Source organism: Cherax quadricarinatus, chromosome 2, assembly GCF_038502225.1.
Source record: "Cherax quadricarinatus isolate ZL_2023a chromosome 2, ASM3850222v1, whole genome shotgun sequence".
Taxonomy (NCBI): Eukaryota; Metazoa; Arthropoda; class Malacostraca; order Decapoda; family Parastacidae; genus Cherax; species Cherax quadricarinatus.
The window spans coordinates 15,765,187-15,782,686 of NC_091293.1; the positions used below are offsets into that span (position 1 = coordinate 15,765,187).

Genomic DNA, 17,500 nt, shown 5'->3' on the forward strand with positions numbered 1-17,500 from the left:
CACACCTCACTGCCGACTATAGGTTAATTACAAACTCCTTGTGACACAAGAACTGCACAGTCCCATGTACTACAAGAAATCTAAAACCCACCTTGCTCTTGTAGTGTAAGCTATGGTGTTCTTCACACCCTCGACAGGTATCGGTGACTTTATAGAAGCTGAAGTGTCCTTGGATGTCCATGTCTTCCATAGTCTAGGAATACGCACACTGGTACACTATGTTCTACAAGATTTGTCTTTATTGTTCACAATCTTATCACTGAAGAAGCTGATCACACTTCTCTGTAAGTGTTTATTGTGTTTTGTGAGACACTTTGTTCACACTAACGCATGGATCAGTGTTCTTTGTTGGTTATCCTGGTGTCAATGTGACTCTCAGTAGAGTCAAAAGTAATCTGACCTCACAGCGCCCTAACATAAAGGAAAAGCAGACCTAGTACTTTTTGCTTCCTTGCCAAATTTCTCAATGAAGCAAAGCAGAATGTTTGATTCTTGCTGTCTTAAGCATAGACAACAATGTACACTATCTTTACCATGGTAATAAAGTGGGAGCAGGATTTTCCTTAAGTGTCCTACTAAGGTAAAAGATGGACTGTCTTTTATTAAACTACACTTTGCAACACTGGCATGCAAGGAGCAGCGGTCGCTTGACCACGTCGCATACTCGTACTGCATCTGGGATCAATTACTTGCTGTAGCAGTAAACAAGATGCTTGTCCCTTCTGAGAGGGCTGGGCCCCTCAGGGCTGAAAGGGGCTGAAAGGGGCTGAAGGGGGCTGATACCCCACTCCTGGAGGAAATTTCTCCACAAGTTGATAAATTAGACTCATGTGCAACACTTGGGTATCTTTATTGTGGAAACGTTTCGCCACACAGTGGCTTCAGACCAATACAAAGAATAGTGAAGATCAGATGAAGATCGAGGTAATCAATCCCTCAGCCTGGAGTCGATGTAATTAGTCCATCAATCTTGATAAGAATTGTTTACTTATCAGACTCAGTAGCAACTTCAACCACTACAACGGTTTCTACAATTTACTGAATCTCTTGCTAGAACACTCGAACACACACCTCACTTCTTCATTCCACCTCCAATCATTAGAAGTTCTTCCTCTTGTACCAAATACATCATCTGTCTCTGGCACAAAATCCACTGCGAGCGCAAAACATTGTCAGTAACAGTTCCGTGTAAATACACCTGCGTCTTGATGTGATCGTGACAGCATTCTATAATATTATATACCAACCTCCACAGGTCACGCTGACCTTTGTGTTCAGTCAGTCACCCGTCATCCTGTTGACGCAGAGCGATGACCTCCACCTGACCTTTCACCTAAAAGTCAGCAGTGACAGCAAGGACCTTAACGAGGCTGACAACGTACTTGACCTTACAGTAACGAAATCCAGTAAGGTCAACCTTTTAGTTGATAGGTAAGTAACAAAGGCCTATGATCAGTTATATATATATATATATATATATATATATATACATTATTGTACCGACGGAACAAGTAGTATTGATCAATAACAACACTGCTCTGGCCAAGGAGTTGAACCCATGCTGTTTTGGCCTGCCTCATGGTGAAAGAAAACGCATGACGCTTTAGACCACTAGACCACACAATCCTTAACAATGGTGCATCCACCAAAGCTAGATGTTGTACTCACCATCAAAGGACATACGGTGGTGTGGACGCCTCTGAGCTAATTTCATTTTACTCCCTGTTTGTGTACTAGCTCAACAAGCAGAATATTATATTATTGTACCCACGGAACAAGTGGTATTGATCAATAACAACACTGCACTAGCGAAAGGGTCGTACCCATGCTGTTTTGGCCCACCTCATGGTGAGAGAAAACGCATGACGCTCGTTAAGGATTGTGTGGTCTAGTGGTCTAAGGCTTCATGCATTTTCTCTCACCATGAGGCGGGCCAAAACAGCATGGGTTTGACTCCTTGGCTAGTGCAGTGTTGTTATTGATCAATACCACTTGTTCCGTGGGTACAATAATATAATATACTGCTTGTTGAGCTAGTACACAAACAGGAAGTAGAATGGAATTAGCTCAGAGGCGTCCACACCACCGTATGTCCTTTGATGGTGGGTACAACATCTAGCTTTGCTGGATGCACCATTGTTAAGGATTGTGTGGTCTAGTGGTCTAAAGCGTCATGCGTTTTCTCTCACCATGAGGCAGGCCAAAACAGCATGGGTTCGACTCCTTGGCTAGTGCAGTGTATATATATATATATATATATATATATATATATATATATATATATGCAATAAGGATTGCATTTTAGAACAGGTTGTGACAGAACCAACTAGAGGAAACAATCTTCTTGACTTGGTTCTTGCCAACAAAGATTCACTAATTAATAATCTTGAGGTTACTGGTGAGCTTGGGGAAAGTGACCACAAATCATTTAGTTTCAATATTTCATGGAATTACTCAGATAACTGTAATCAAATCTCTGTCCCACATTTTTATTTGACCGATTTCATGGGACTGAAAAATTACCTGGGTGGGCTAAATTGGGATGTCCTGACTATGGGTCAGGTAGGTGATCACGGTTGCCAATATGACGTTTTTCAGAGCATAGTTCTAGCTGCCCAAACAACATTTGTTCCGAGTAAGGAAATTAGATCTAACAAAAATTATCCCAAATGGATAAACAATAGATTAAAACATCTCATTGGTCAAAAAAGATGCATATATACGCGTATCAAAAGAGGGGAGGGGCAGTTAAGAAATCAATATATTCAATTAAAAAGAGAAATAAAGAGAGGAATAAGAAAAGCAAAAAGGGATTATGAGGCTAAGGTCGCAAGGGATTCGAAGACTAACCCAAAAGGGTTCTTTCAGGTATACAGAAGTAAGATTATGGATAAGATAGGCCCACTTAAGGGTAACTCTGGTCAGATGACTAACAGTGATAAGAATATGTGTGAAATTTTCAATACTTGCTTCCTCTCAGTTTTTTCCCAGGAAAATACTAGCGAAATTCCTGAAATAATAGATTATGTAGAGCAGGACGATAATAAACTATGTACGATTGCGGTAACTAGTGACATGGTCCTCAGACAAATAGAGAAACTAAAACCTAACAAATCCCCAGGTCCTGATGAACTGTTTGCAAGGGTGTTAAAGGAATGTAAAGAGGAACTTAGCATACCTTTGGCTAATCTTTTTAACATATCACTACAAACTGGCATAGTGCCTGATAAGTGGAAAATGGCAAATGTAATACCTATTTACAAGGCAGGTGACAAGTCCTTGGCTTCGAACTATAGACCAATAAGCCTTACCTCCACAGTGGGAAAATTTATGGAATCAGTAATTGACGAAGCAATTCGTAGCTATCTTGATAGGCACAGATTGATTAATAAATCTCAACACGGTTTAACAAAGGGGCGTTCCTGTCTTACGAATTTACTAACTTTTTTCACTAAGGTGTTTGAGGAGGTAGATCATGGTAATGAATATGATATTGTGTATATAGGCTTCAGTAAGGCTTTCGATAGAGTTCCACATCAGAGGCTATTGAGGAAACTTAAGGCACTCGGAATAGGAGGAGAAATTTGTTCCTGGGCAGAGGCATGGCTAACAAATAGGCATCAGAGAGTTTGCATAAATGGGGAGAAATCAGAATGGGGGGACATCACAAGCGGGGTTCCGCAGGGGTCAGTGTTGGGCCTGTTGTTGTTCACAATTTACATAAACGATGTAGATGAGGGAATAAATAGCGACATAAGCAAATTTGTTGATGACACCAAAATAGGCCGTAAAGTTCATTCTAATGAGAACACTAGAGCACTCCAGGATGATTTTAATAGACTGATGCAATGGTCGGAGAAGTGGCAGATGCAGTTTAATATTGACAAATGCAAAGTTCTAAATGTTGGACAGGAAAATAACTTTGTGACATATAAACTAAATAATGTAGATGTTAATACTATTGATTGCGAAAAGGATTTAGGAGTTCTGGTTAGCAGTAATCTAAAACCAAGACAACAGTGCATTAGTGTTTGCAGTAAAGCTAACAGAATTCTTGGCTACATATCTAGAAGTATAAATAATAGAAGTCCTCAGGTTGTTCTTCAACTCTATATATCCTTGGTTAGGCCTCATCTAGATTATGCTGCTCAGTTCTGGTCACCATATTACAGAATGGATATAAATGATTTGGAAAACGTACAGAGGAGGATGACAAAGTTGATCCCATGCATCAGAAATCTTCCTTATGAGGATAGACTGAGGACCCTGAATCTGCACTCTCTCGAAAGGCGTAGAATTAGGGGGATATGATCGAGGTGTATAAATGGAAAACAGGAATAAATAAAGAGGATGTAAGTAGCGTGCTGAAAATTTCCAGCCAAGACAGGACTCGCAGCAATGGTTTTAAGTCGGGAAAATTCAGATTCAGGAAGGATATAGGAAAGCACTGGTTTGGTAATAGAGTTGTGGATGAGTGGAACGAACTCCCGAGTACAGTTAGAGAGGCTAAAATATTGTGTAGTTTTAAAAAAAGGTTAGATAAATACATGAGTAGGTGTGAGTGGGTGTAAGTTGGACCTGACTAGCTTGTGCTACTAGGTCTGATGCCGTGCTCATTCCTTAAGTGGAAGTGACCAGACTTGGTGAGTCATTGGGCTAATCCGGGGGGAGGGAGGGGGAGGGAGGACTTGGAACTGCTCCGCATGGGTCAGTAGAACTGTTGCAGTGTTCCTTCTTTCTTATGTTTTATATATATATATATATATATATATATATATATATATATATATATATATATATATATATATATATATATATATATATATATATATATATATATATATATATATATATATATATATGTCGTGCCGAATAGGCAGAACTTGCGATCTTGGCTTAAATAGCAACGCTCATCTTGCCATATAGGACAAGCGAAAATTTGTGTATGCAATAATTTCGCCAAAATTATTGTGAACCTAACGAAAAAAATATATTTCACTGTGTTTGTTTAGCATTAAATTATTGTAAACAAATCTAAAATATATATAGTTGGGTTAGGCTAAAATAAATTGCTCTTGTTATAATAAGGTTAGGTAAGTTTTCTAAGATTCTTTTAGTGCAAAATTAACAAATTTTACATTAACATTAATGAAAAATATATATCTTTAAACGTATAAGAGAAATTTTCAGAAAGGACTTAATTTTAAATGAGTTCTTGCTAATTGACCAGTTTTACATATTCGGCACGACATGTATATATATATATATATATATATATATATATATATATATATATATATATATATATATATATATATATATATATATATATATATAATATTCTATGTGAACATTTATTAATAAACAAAATACATTTACAGAAAAAACATAAACATGGATATAATGGCACAATGTATCAAAGATCATGAATTTCCTCCAGCTCCTCCGAGGCTGGACGTGAGCCAAGTATGCAGCAAGCATTTCCCCTCTGGATGGCTACACTGAGGCGCTGGAACATGAAAGCGGCTGCCCTTGGGTCCCTGGTGGTGTCGATGAGTCTGGAACCCAGTTCTTTAAGGAAACGTGTGGCATTTTTTCCCCATGATCTCAAGGTCTCTGATCCCACTGGGACAAATTGATACTGTTGGCTTATGTCCCTGTACTTGCTGATCTTGTACTCCTCCCTGTGGTCAGCAGCTCCTCCCTGTCGCCCCACACTGTGATGGATATAGGCGTCAGCCAGTGTGGACACACAGGTATAGTCCCATGCTAAGAGCTTGCCATTCTTCCAAGGATAGATGGTGATCGCATCGGGGCGGTTTGCTGGGTTGTGGGTATTGTTTGCTGCAAGTGATCGGGGCTCCCTCTCGGCAGGGCATCCAGCTGTAGCAAGGGTTCTCTTGATGATGTCGTTGACCTCATTGAGTCTTGCATGCCATCCCTTGGTTTTGGAACAGTTAAGACCATGTAGACTGTATTGGTCTGCTTGTGCTTCACCGCAAATACCGTATATCCTGTGTGAATTGGGGCAGCAAGACGCAGAGCCACTGCAATACAGAGGGTCTTAGGGTCGAGTCGCGTTCCCATTGCCGATATGGGAACTGTTTGGAGGAAGTCCCCGGAGTGATGTGTGCTCACAGCCTGGAGACGGGCAATCTCCCTATCTGATGTTGCAGCCATGAGCATGTTGGCAAGCACCTTCTCAGCGATTGGGCCATCCCAGCTTGACTGTTTGTGAGCCAGTGCTGCACTAGGGTTTGGTGCTGGAGCAGCAAGAGTCTGCCATTCAGTGATGGCACTGGCATAGCTAGGGTCTTCTATTCCTGCTGAGTCGCTGAGGGTATCAGGAAGAATTTGTCTTATCAACTCGTTTGATGCTATGGAAGAGGATAGGAAAGCTGGTAGAGCAATCTGGGAGGATCTGCGTACTCCTAGCCCTCCAAGCCTGACCGGAAGTGAGGCTTGCAACCACTGTCCATCTTCAATACACTCTCTAGCATGGTCTTAAGGAGAGAGTCATATTCCTTGAGTTTTGGACTGCTGAAGGCTGGGGAGCATCTCAGAAAGTAGGTAAGTTTTGCGATTGACAGGCACCTGGTGAGTAGGTAGAAGGCATCGTGTGTGTCAGTGTCTTTCATCCTGCTTTCCATCGTCCGGAGGTCTGAGACTTTTTTTTCGAGGATCAGATCGATGGCATTGGACCCAAGAGGAGCACCGAGGAGAGTGCTATTAGCTGGACCAATGGCTCGTGCTCCTGGTAAAACGGCACTAATATTCTGGATCATCTGTTTATTGGTAGAAACTATTTCACATTTGGTGGTGTTTAAAGAAAGGCTCAGGTTTTCTCTCATGTCTTTAATTTTACTAGGAGAGATTCTGTTGTGCCAGCCAGGGTACCATCATCCAGGAACCAGATATTGAGCTCGCTGGCGAGTGCCTCCGTGACTTCTTTGATGACCAAACTAAATAGAAAGGGGGGCGAGAGGGTCCCCCTGTTGCACGCCCTCACACAAGTCAATTTCATGGTCCCCAAACAATAGTTTGGAAGTCACACTATAACACGATTCTATGAAGGGATAAAGGGAAGAGAAGTTTCTATAAACTGCTTGGAGAGCAGCATCCCTTCTGACTGAGTTGAAAGCGTTGGCAAAGTCCAATTTGACCAAGGCTTTTTAATCAGACATGTTTTTGATATATACTCGTGCTGCATGGGCAGCTACTTCACAGCCCTGTTGAACGCCGAAACCGAGCTGAGTTGGTTACAGCATTTCAGAAGCATCTTGACTCACCCTTCTTACTGCAGCCTTGGCGACTAGGCGCCGAAGGGTGTTACCCACTGCAATGGGCCTGATTCTGCCATACTTTTTCCGGAGGGCACACAATGAGGCGCCAAAGAAAAGGGGTCTGATGTCCTCTGGGACACTGCCAGCCAGGCACAGGTTGGAAAATTTGGCCAGTTTAGACAGCAGCCTCTCTGAAACCTCACCAAGTTCTGGATTGAGTATTTGTTTTAAGTGTTGAGGCCTTAAACCGGTGAAACCTCCTGCTGAGCCCTGTGGAAATGACATAGCAGCTTTATACACATCAGCATCCTGTAAGGTTAGATGTTCTTCGCCTGCTGCAATGTCAGGGAGGTTGATGTTGGTACTGGGAGCCCTGGGTGGACGTTCGTGCTTCAGAGCTTGCGCCGTGCTTGCGTCCTTGGGAGTGATGGTATCCTCACTGGTTATAAGCCTCAGAGCTCCAATAGTGTTACCCTCTTCTACTTTTTTTGCTAATTTGCGCACTGATTTTTGAGGCGTCGGGTGTCGTGTTGTTGGCATTTGCCCGGCGGGAGTTTGTCGCCCTAGGGTGGAGACGGACGAGGTTGTCATCCCTTGGGAATGCATTAATTGCCCTAATAACATGTGTTGCTAGTGACTTGTCCCTCCTTGGTGGGACAGCCAAACAGGCATTGCCAAAAAGCAGCAAGTTGTGCCAGGATCTGTTTGAAGGAGCATCGTTGACTTTCTTCAGAAGGTCAGTGAATTTGCTAGCAGCTTGAGGGCGAGCTGCTTTGGGGATGTGTGTCAGAGTCCTGGTGGATGTTATATATATATATATATATATATATATATATATATATATATATATATATATATATATATATATATATATATATATATATATATATATATATATATATATATATATATATATATATATGTCGTGCCGAATATGTAAAACTGGTCAATTAGCAAGAACTCATTTAAAATTAAGTCCTTTTCGAAATTTTCTCTTATACGTTTAAATATATATATTTTTCATGAATGTTGATGTAAAAAATTTTAATTTTGCACCAAAAGAATCTTAGAAAACTTACCTAACCTTATTATAACAAGAACAATTTATTTTAGCCTAACCCAACTAAATATATTTTAGATTTGTTAACAATAATTTAATACTAAACAAACACAGTGAAATATATTTTTTCCGTTAGGTTCAGAATGATTTTGGCGAAATTATTGCATACACAAATTTTCACTTGTCCTATATGGCAAGATGAGCGTTGCTATTTAAGCCAAGATCGCAAGTTCTGCCTATTCGGCACGACATATATATATATATATATATATATATATATATATATATATATATAAATATAGAGATATATATATATATATATATATAGATATATATATATCAGGCCCATTGCAGTGGGTAACACCCTTCGGCGCCTAGTCTACAAGGCTGCAGTAAGAAGGGTGAGTCAAGAGGCTGCTGCAGTGCTGAAACCAACTCAGCTCGGTTTCGGCGTTCAACAGGGCTGTGAAGCAGCTGCCCACGCAGCACGAGTATATATCAAAAACATGTCCTATGAAAAAGCCTTGGTCAAATTGGACTTTGCCAATGCTTTCAACTCAGTCAGAAGGGATGCTGCTCTCCAAGCAGTTTATAGAAACTTCCCTTCCCTTTATCCCTTCATAGAATCGTGTTATAGTGTGACTTCCAAACTATTGTTTGGGGACCATGAAATTGACTCGTGTGAGGGCGTGCAACAGGGGGACCCTCTTGCCCCCCTTTCTATTTTGTTTGGTCATCAAGGAAGTCACGGAGGCACTCTCCAGCGAGCTCAATATCTGGTTCCTGGACGACGGTACCCTAGCTGGCACAACAGAATCTCTCCTGGAGGACATCAGTAAAATTAAAGACATGGGAGAAAGCCTGGGCCTTTCTTTAAACCCCACCAAATGTGAAATAGTTTCTACCAATCAACAGTTGATCCAGAATATTAGTACCGTTTTACCAGGAGCACGAGCCATTGATCCAGCCAATAGCACTCTCCTCGGTGCTCCTCTTGGGTCCAATGCCATCGATCTGATCCTAGGAAAAAAAGTCTCAGACCTCCGGACGATGGAAAGCAGGATGAAAGACATTGACACACACGATGCCTTCTACCTACTCACCAGGTGCCTGTCAACTCCAAAACTTACCTATTTTCTGAGATGCTCCCCAGCCTTCAGCAGTCCAAAACTCAAGGAATATGACTCTCTCCTGAAGGCCATGCTAGAGAGTGTATTGAATCTTTCCCTTGACGATGGACAGTGGTTGCAAGCCTCACTTCCGGTCAGGCTTGGAGGGCTAGGAGTACGCAGATCCTCCCAGATTGCTCTACCAGCTTTCCTATCCTCTTCCATTGCATCAAACGAGTTGATAAGACAAATTCTTCCTGACACCCTCAGTGACTCAGCAGGAATAGAAGACCCTAGCTATGTCAGTGCCATCACCGAATGGGAGACTCTTGCTGCTCCAGCACCAAACCCTAGTGCAGCACTGGCTCACAAACAGTCAAGCTGGGATAGCCCAATTGCTGAAAAGGTGCTTGCCAACATGCTCAGGGCTGCAACATCAGATAGGGAGATTGCCCGTCTCCAGGCTGTGAGTGCACCTCACTCCGGGGACTTCCTCCAAACAGTTCCCATATCGGCAATGGGCACGCGACTCGACCCTAAGACCCTCCGTATTGCAGTGGCTCTGCGCCTTGCTGCCCCAATTCACACAGAATATATGTGTATTTGCGGCGAAGTGCAAGCAGACCAATACGGTCTACATGGTCTTAACTGTTCCAAAACCAAGGGCTGGCATGCAAGGCACAATGAGGTCAACGACGTCATTAAGAGAACCCTTGCTACAGCTGGATGCCCTGCCGAGAGGGAGCCACGATCACTTGCAGCAAACAATACCCACAACCCAGCAAACCGCCCCGATGGGATCACCATCTATCCTTGGAAGAATGGCAAGCTCTTAGCATGGGACTATACCTGTGTGTCCACACTGGCTGACACCTATATCCATCACAGTGTGGGGCGACAGGGAGGAGCTGCTGACCACAGGGAGGAGTACAAGATCAGCAAGTACAGGGACATTAGCCAACAGTATCAATTTGTCCCAGTGGGATCAGAGACCTTGGGATCATGGGGAAAAAATGCCACACGTTTCCTTAAAGAATTGGGTTCCAGACTCATCGACACCACCAGGGACCCAAGGGCAGCCACTTTCATGTTCCAGCGCCTCAGCGTCGCCATCCAGAGGGGAAATGCTTGCTGCATACTTGGTTCACGTCCAGCCTCGGAGGAGCTGGAGGAAATTCATGATCTTTGATACATTGTGCCATTGTATTCATGTTTATGTTTTTTTCTGTAAATGTATTTTGTTTATTAATATACATATATATATATATATGCAATAAGATCACAGTAAACAGGTGATTTCAAAATATGCAAAAAGTTGAGAAAGTAGTATCAAGCAAGTCCATGGTCGACAGGAATATAATTGAATCTTGTTTCATAAAAAGCAGTTTTGACAATAATATGAATATTTCCTTTGGTTTATATAAATTAGATCCATTTATAATTAATAGAATTTGGGAAGAATTTAATAATACACTGGACAAATAAATAGCTTGGGGGTGAGTTTTGCAAAGGACCTATCCAAGTTGGCTCGCCGCGCGTCACGTGTTTAACCGTTGTGGGATCTGATAGTGAGGTGCTGGCCGACGCCTTATATAGCTTCCTTGGATGCTTCACTTTCATAGTTCCTTGATAATGTGAGTAGTCACGAAAGCGCTTGGAATTTCTCTATTCTTTCAGAGTGGTTGTTTTGCATTTATATATATATATATATATATATATATATATATATATATATATATATATATATATATATATATATATATATATATATAATGATAATGAGAGCCCTTTGATTGAACTTTGTATAGAAAGGGGTTTAGTTATAGGTAATACATATTTTAAGAAAAAGAGGATAAATAAGTATACAAGATATGATGTAGGGCGAAATGACAGTAGTTTGTTGGATTATGTATTGGTAGATAAAAGACTGTTGAGTAGACTTCAGGATGTACATGTTTATAGAGGGGCCACAGATATATCAGATCACTTTCTAGTTGTAGCTACACTGAGAGTAAAAGGTAGATGGGATACAAGAAGAATAGAAGCATCAGGGAAGAGAGAGGTGAAGGTTTATAAACTAAAAGAGGAGGCAGTTAGGGTAAGATATAAACAGCTATTGGAGGATAGATGGGCTAATGAGAGCATAGGCAATGGGGTCGAAGAGGTATGGGGTAGGTTTAAAAATGTAGTGTTAGAGTGTTCAGCAGAAGTTTGTGGTTACAGGAAAGTGGGTGCGGGAGGGAAGAGGAGCGATTGGTGGAATGATGATGTAAAGAGAGTAGTAAGGGAGAAAAAGTTAGCATATGAGAAGTTTTTACAAAGTAGAAGTGATGCAAGGAGGGAAGAGTATATGGAGAAAAAGAGAGAGGTTAAGAGAGTGGTGAAGCAATGTAAAAAGTGAGCAAATGAGAGAGTGGGTGAGATGTTATCAACAAATTTTGTTGAAAATAAGAAAAAGTTTTGGTTAAGAAAGCCTAGAGAACAAATGGATTTGTCAGTTAAAAATAGGAGAGGAGAGTTATTAAATGGAGAGTTAGAGGTATTGGGAAGATGGAGGGAATATTTTGAGGAATTGTTAAATGTTGATGAAGATAGGGAAGCTGTGATTTCGCGTATAGGACAAGGAGGAATAACATCTTGTAGGAGTGAGGAAGAGCCAGTTGTGAGTGTGGGGGACGTTCGTGAGGCAGTAGGTAAAATGAAAGGGGGTAAGGCAGCCGGGATTGATGGGATAAAGATAGAAATGTTAAAAGCAGGTGGGGATATAGTTTTGGAGTGGTTGGGGCAATTATTTAATAAATGTATGGAAGAGGGTAAGGTACCTAGGGATTGGCAGAGAGCATGCATAGTTCCTTTGTATAAAGGCAAAGGGGATAAAAGAGAGTGCAAAAATTATAGGGGGATAAGTCTGCTGAGTATACCTGGTAAAGTGTATGGTAGAGTTATTATTGAAAGAATTAAGAGTAAGACGGAGAATAGGATAGCAGATGAACAAGGAGGCTTTAGGAAAGGTAGGGGGTGTGTGGACCAGGTGTTTACAGTGAAACATATAAGTGAACAGTATTTAGATAAGGCTAAAGAGGTCTTTGTGGCATTTATGGATTTGGAAAAGGCGAATGACAGGGTGGATAGGGGGGCAATGTGGCAGATGTTGCAAGTGTATGGTGTAGGAGGTAGGTTACTGAAAGCAGTGAAGAGTTTTTACGAGGATAGTGAGGCTCAAGTTAGAGTATGTAGGAAAGAGGGAAATTATTTCCCAGTAAAAGTAGGCCTTAGACAGGGATGTGTGATGTCACCGTGGTTGTTTAATATATTTATAGATGGGGTTGTAAGAGAAGTAAATGCGAGGGTCTTGGCAAGAGGCGTGGAGTTAAAAGATAAAGAATCACACACAAAGTGGGAGTTGTCACAGCTGCTCTTTGCTGATGACACTGTGCTCTTGGGAGATTCTGAAGAGAAGTTGCAGAGATTGGTGGATGAATTTGGTAGGGTGTGCAAAAGAAGAAAATTAAAGGTGAATACAGGAAAGAGTAAGGTTATGAGGATAACAAAAAGATTAGGTGATGAAAGATTGAATATCAGATTGGAGGGAGAGAGTATGGAGGAGGTGAATGTATTCAGATATTTGGGAGTGGACGTGTCAGCGGATGGGTCTATGAAAGATGAGGTGAATCATAGAATTGATGAGGGGAAAAGAGTGAGTGGTGCACTTAGGAGTCTGTGGAGACAAAGAACTTTGTCCTTGGAGGCAAAAAGGGGAATGCATGAGAGTATAGTTTTACCAACGCTCTTATATGGGTGTGAAGCATGGGTGATGAATGTTGCAGCGAGGAGAAGGCTTGAGGCAGTGGAGATGTCATGTCTGAGATCAATGTGTGGTGTGAATATAATGCAGAGAATTCGTAGTTTGGAAGTTAGGAGGAGGTGCGGGATTACCAAAACTGTTGTCCAGAGGGCTGAGGAAGGGTTGTTGAGGTGGTTCGGACATGTAGAGAGAATGGAGCGAAACAGAATGACTTCAAGAGTGTATCAGTCTGAAGTGGAAGGAAGGCGGGGTAGGGGTCGGCCTAGGAAAGGTTGGAGAGAGGGGGTAAAGGAGGTTTTGTGTGCGAGGGGCTTGGACTTCCAGCAGGCATGCGTGAGCGTGTTTGATAGGAATGAATGAAGACAAATGGTTTTTAATACTTGACGTGCTGTTGGAGTGTGAGCAAAGTAACATTTATGAAGGGGTTCAGGGAAACCGGCAGGCTGGACTTGAGTCCTGGAGATGGGAAGTACAGTGCCTGCACTCTGAAGGAGGGGTGTTAATGTTGCAGTTTAAAAACTGTAGTGTAAAGCACCTTTCGGGCAAGACAGTGACGGAGTGAATGATGGTGAAAGTTTTTCTTTTTCGGGCCACCCTGCCTTGGTGGGAATCGGCCAGTGTGATAATAATAAAATAATATATATATATATATATATATATATATATATTTATATATATATATATATATATATATATATATATATATATATATATGTATATATATTGTATGTATGTATATATATATATGCAAAACAACCACCGTGAAAGAATAGAGAAATTCCAAGAGCTTTCGTGACTACTCACATTATCAAGGAACAAGGAAAGTATTGCATCAAAAGAAAGCATATAAAGGGTCTAACCCACACCTCACTATCACATCCCACAACAAAGCAACACCTGACGCGCGACTCATACGAAAGGGAACACTGCAGCAGGCTCGCTGACCCAACTAGACAGGCCCTTCACACAACCCACCAACAAACTATTCTACCCAGGAATTAAGAATTTTTAAATTTATTATTTTTCCAATGTATTAGTAAATTCTTCCCAAATTCTATTAATTATAAATGGATCTAATTTATACAAACCAAAGGAAATATTCATATTATTGTCAATATTGCTTTTTATGAAACAAGATTCAATTATATTCCTGTCGACGATGGACTTGCTTTATACAGCTTTCTCAACTTTTTGAAAATCAATTGGATGGTTAAAATCTCTCACATGAATAAACAGAGCATTGAAATCTTGTCCAGTTCTAATGCTATATTTATGTTGTTTTAATCTTAATTCGAGATTTTTACCAGTTTGAAAGTAATAAACTTTATCTCAAATTTTACAAGGAATCTTATAGACACATCCGTCATCATTTCGGGGAGAATTCTTTATCAAAACTTTTTTTACTGCATCAAGATTTTTAAATACAACTTTCATATTAAAAGTCTTAAGAAGAGAAGGCATATCAACCAAGTTTTCATGGTAAGGGAGAACCAACATATTTTTAGTTGAATAAGGCTGGCTGTCCCTTTTTGGATTGTAAAAAGTATTTCTAGCAATTTTAAAAGATTTATCAATTACGTTTCTTGGGTATTTCAAATCATTACCAATTTCATAAATTTTGGATATTTCCTCATCTATGAACTCTGGACTACAAATACGTAAAGCTCTCAAAAACATTGATGAGAAAACAGACAGTTTAACTCTATCTTGATGGGAAGAATAATAGTGGACATAGGAACAGTTATTTGTAGGTTTTCTGTAAATTTTAAATTTGAATTCATTATTACCCATAATAATTAAAACATCTAAAAAAGGCAATGAGTTATTTTCTTCAAACTCAACAGTAAAGTTTATAGAATAGGCTAATCTATTTAATTTGCCAAGGAAATGATGTATATCTACATTCTTGGGCATAAGACACAAAATATCATCAACATATCTGAACCATTTAGCTCTATTAGGGAGGATTGCGTTAAGCAGCCTTGTTTCAAAAAAAAATCCATGTATAGGTTACTAAGAACAGGTGAAAGAGGATTTCCCATTGCCATACCAAACTTCTGAGTGTAAAACTTATCATTAAATACAAATTTTGCATCAACAATGCAAAGTTTAATAAGTTTAATGATAGTAGGAATTGGCAATGGTAAATCATAGTTAACGAGTTCTTCAGAAAAGAAACTTAATAAATCATCAACAGGAACTTTCGTAAACAAGGAAATAACATCAAAACAAACCATGTTAAAATCATTTAAGTCAGTAAAGGAGCTTAATTTATTAACGAAGTGTATGTTGTTTTTAACATTAAAGTTAGAAATTTTGCCAACAATAGGGCTCAAAATATCAACAAACCATTTGGATAATTTATATGAAAATGACCCTATGGAGCTAATAATTGGTCTGACTGGATTCCCTGGTTTGTGTGTTTTTATTAGTCCATACATGTAAGGTAAAGATGGATTAGTGGAAGAAAATTGTTTGACTAATTCATCTTTGCCTTTCAGTAGAAGTTTTATTGTTTTATGGAAATTGCTGTTAACGGTTTCTAGAGGATTTTTCCTAAGTTTAGAATAGGTTTCATCTTTCACAGAGGTTGTTTTGCATATTCTGAAATCACCTGTTTACTGTGATCTTATTGCATATATATATATATATATATATATATATATATATATATATATATATATATATATATATATATATATATATATATATATATATATATATATATATATATACATATATGTCGTGCCGAATAGGCAGAACTTGCGATCTTGGCTTAAATAGCAACGCTCATCTTGCCATATAGGACAAGTGAAAATTTGTATATGCAATAATTTCGCCAAAATTATTCTGAACCTAACGAGAAAAATTTATTTGATTGTGTTTGTTTAGTACTGAATTATTGTAAACGTATTTAAAATATATTTAGTTGGGTTAGGCTAAAGTAAATTGCTTTTGTTATAATAAGGTTAGGTAAGTTTTCTAAGATTCTTTTGGTGCAAAATTAAAAACTTTTATATTTACATTAATGAAAAAAATATATCTTTAAACGTATAAGAGAAAATTTTAGAAAGGACTTAATTTCAAATGAGTTCTTGCTAATTGACCAGTTTTACATATTCGGCACGACATATATATATATATATATATATATATATATATATATATATATATATATATATATATATATATATATATATATATATATATATATGCAATATATATATATATATATATATATATATATATATATATATATATATATATATATATGTATATGTATATATATATATATATATATATATATATATATATATATATATATATATATATATATATATATATATATATATATATATATATATATATATATATATATATATATATATATATATATATATATATATATATATATATATATATATATATATATATATATATATATATATATATATATATATATATATATATATATATAATCGTATTTTGCCTCCTTTCTAATCTCTTTTTAGTGCTGAATGGCCTAAATGAGTTTAGTTGATGAAAATTACGATAGTCTCACGCTCTCTCTCTCTCTTTCTCTTTTTCTGTTTTTATAATTTTTTTTTTTATACTCAGGGTTTGACAAGGTTAGGTTAAGGATCCCTAGCTTTATTGACAAGCTATTTGCAGGTTAAGAATTCCTGACTTTATTGACAAGCTAAGAGCTGTTACCTACATCGGCTCATTTGAAAGCATTTTTATTGTTATGAAACATAGAAGTAGGGAACAGGATTAAGTTGGAGCCATCTGTGGGCCAGCATTTTCATTTGATCAACTGACTTTATCTCGTTGACATCATAATGCTGAACGAATGTGTTCCATACTCGAGTCATCCTGGGGTTAAATGATCTCTGATGGAGTGATGTTCTGGAGAAGGGTACAACCAGAGTGAAGTTGCTGCTTTCTGCCCGTCTTGGGGTATAGAAGCTTGCTTCATGCTGTCCTCGAAGTGGGTCCAAGTGTGGAACTTTGACATTATTGGTCTTGTAGATAACAGTAAGGCCACCCACATCTCTCCTATGTTGAAGGCTCTGCTGAAATGGCAGATCTATCCAGGACTGGTCCAGGAGAGAGATGAGATGTCTTGCTCTGTTCTCTACTCTGTCAAGCAGTCGCAGATGAGAGGGGGGGGGCAGGCAAACCAAGAAAGTGGAGCATACTCAAGGTGTGAGCGTACTTGTGCCTCGTACAAATTCTTGCA

General features: G+C 39.0%; 1 protein-coding gene across 1 annotated transcript in view; it reads left to right on the forward strand.

Moving 5' to 3' along the window:
• LOC128704266 (integrin alpha pat-2) overlaps positions 1–17,500 on the forward strand; it is a gene marked incomplete at its 3' end in the record, with an annotated part of 181,218 nt that overhangs the window by 160,898 nt on the left and 2,820 nt on the right. Inside the window, 1 exon segment of the mRNA XM_070089611.1 lies at positions 1,256–1,431. Coding sequence (XP_069945712.1) covers positions 1,256–1,431 — 176 coding nt within the window.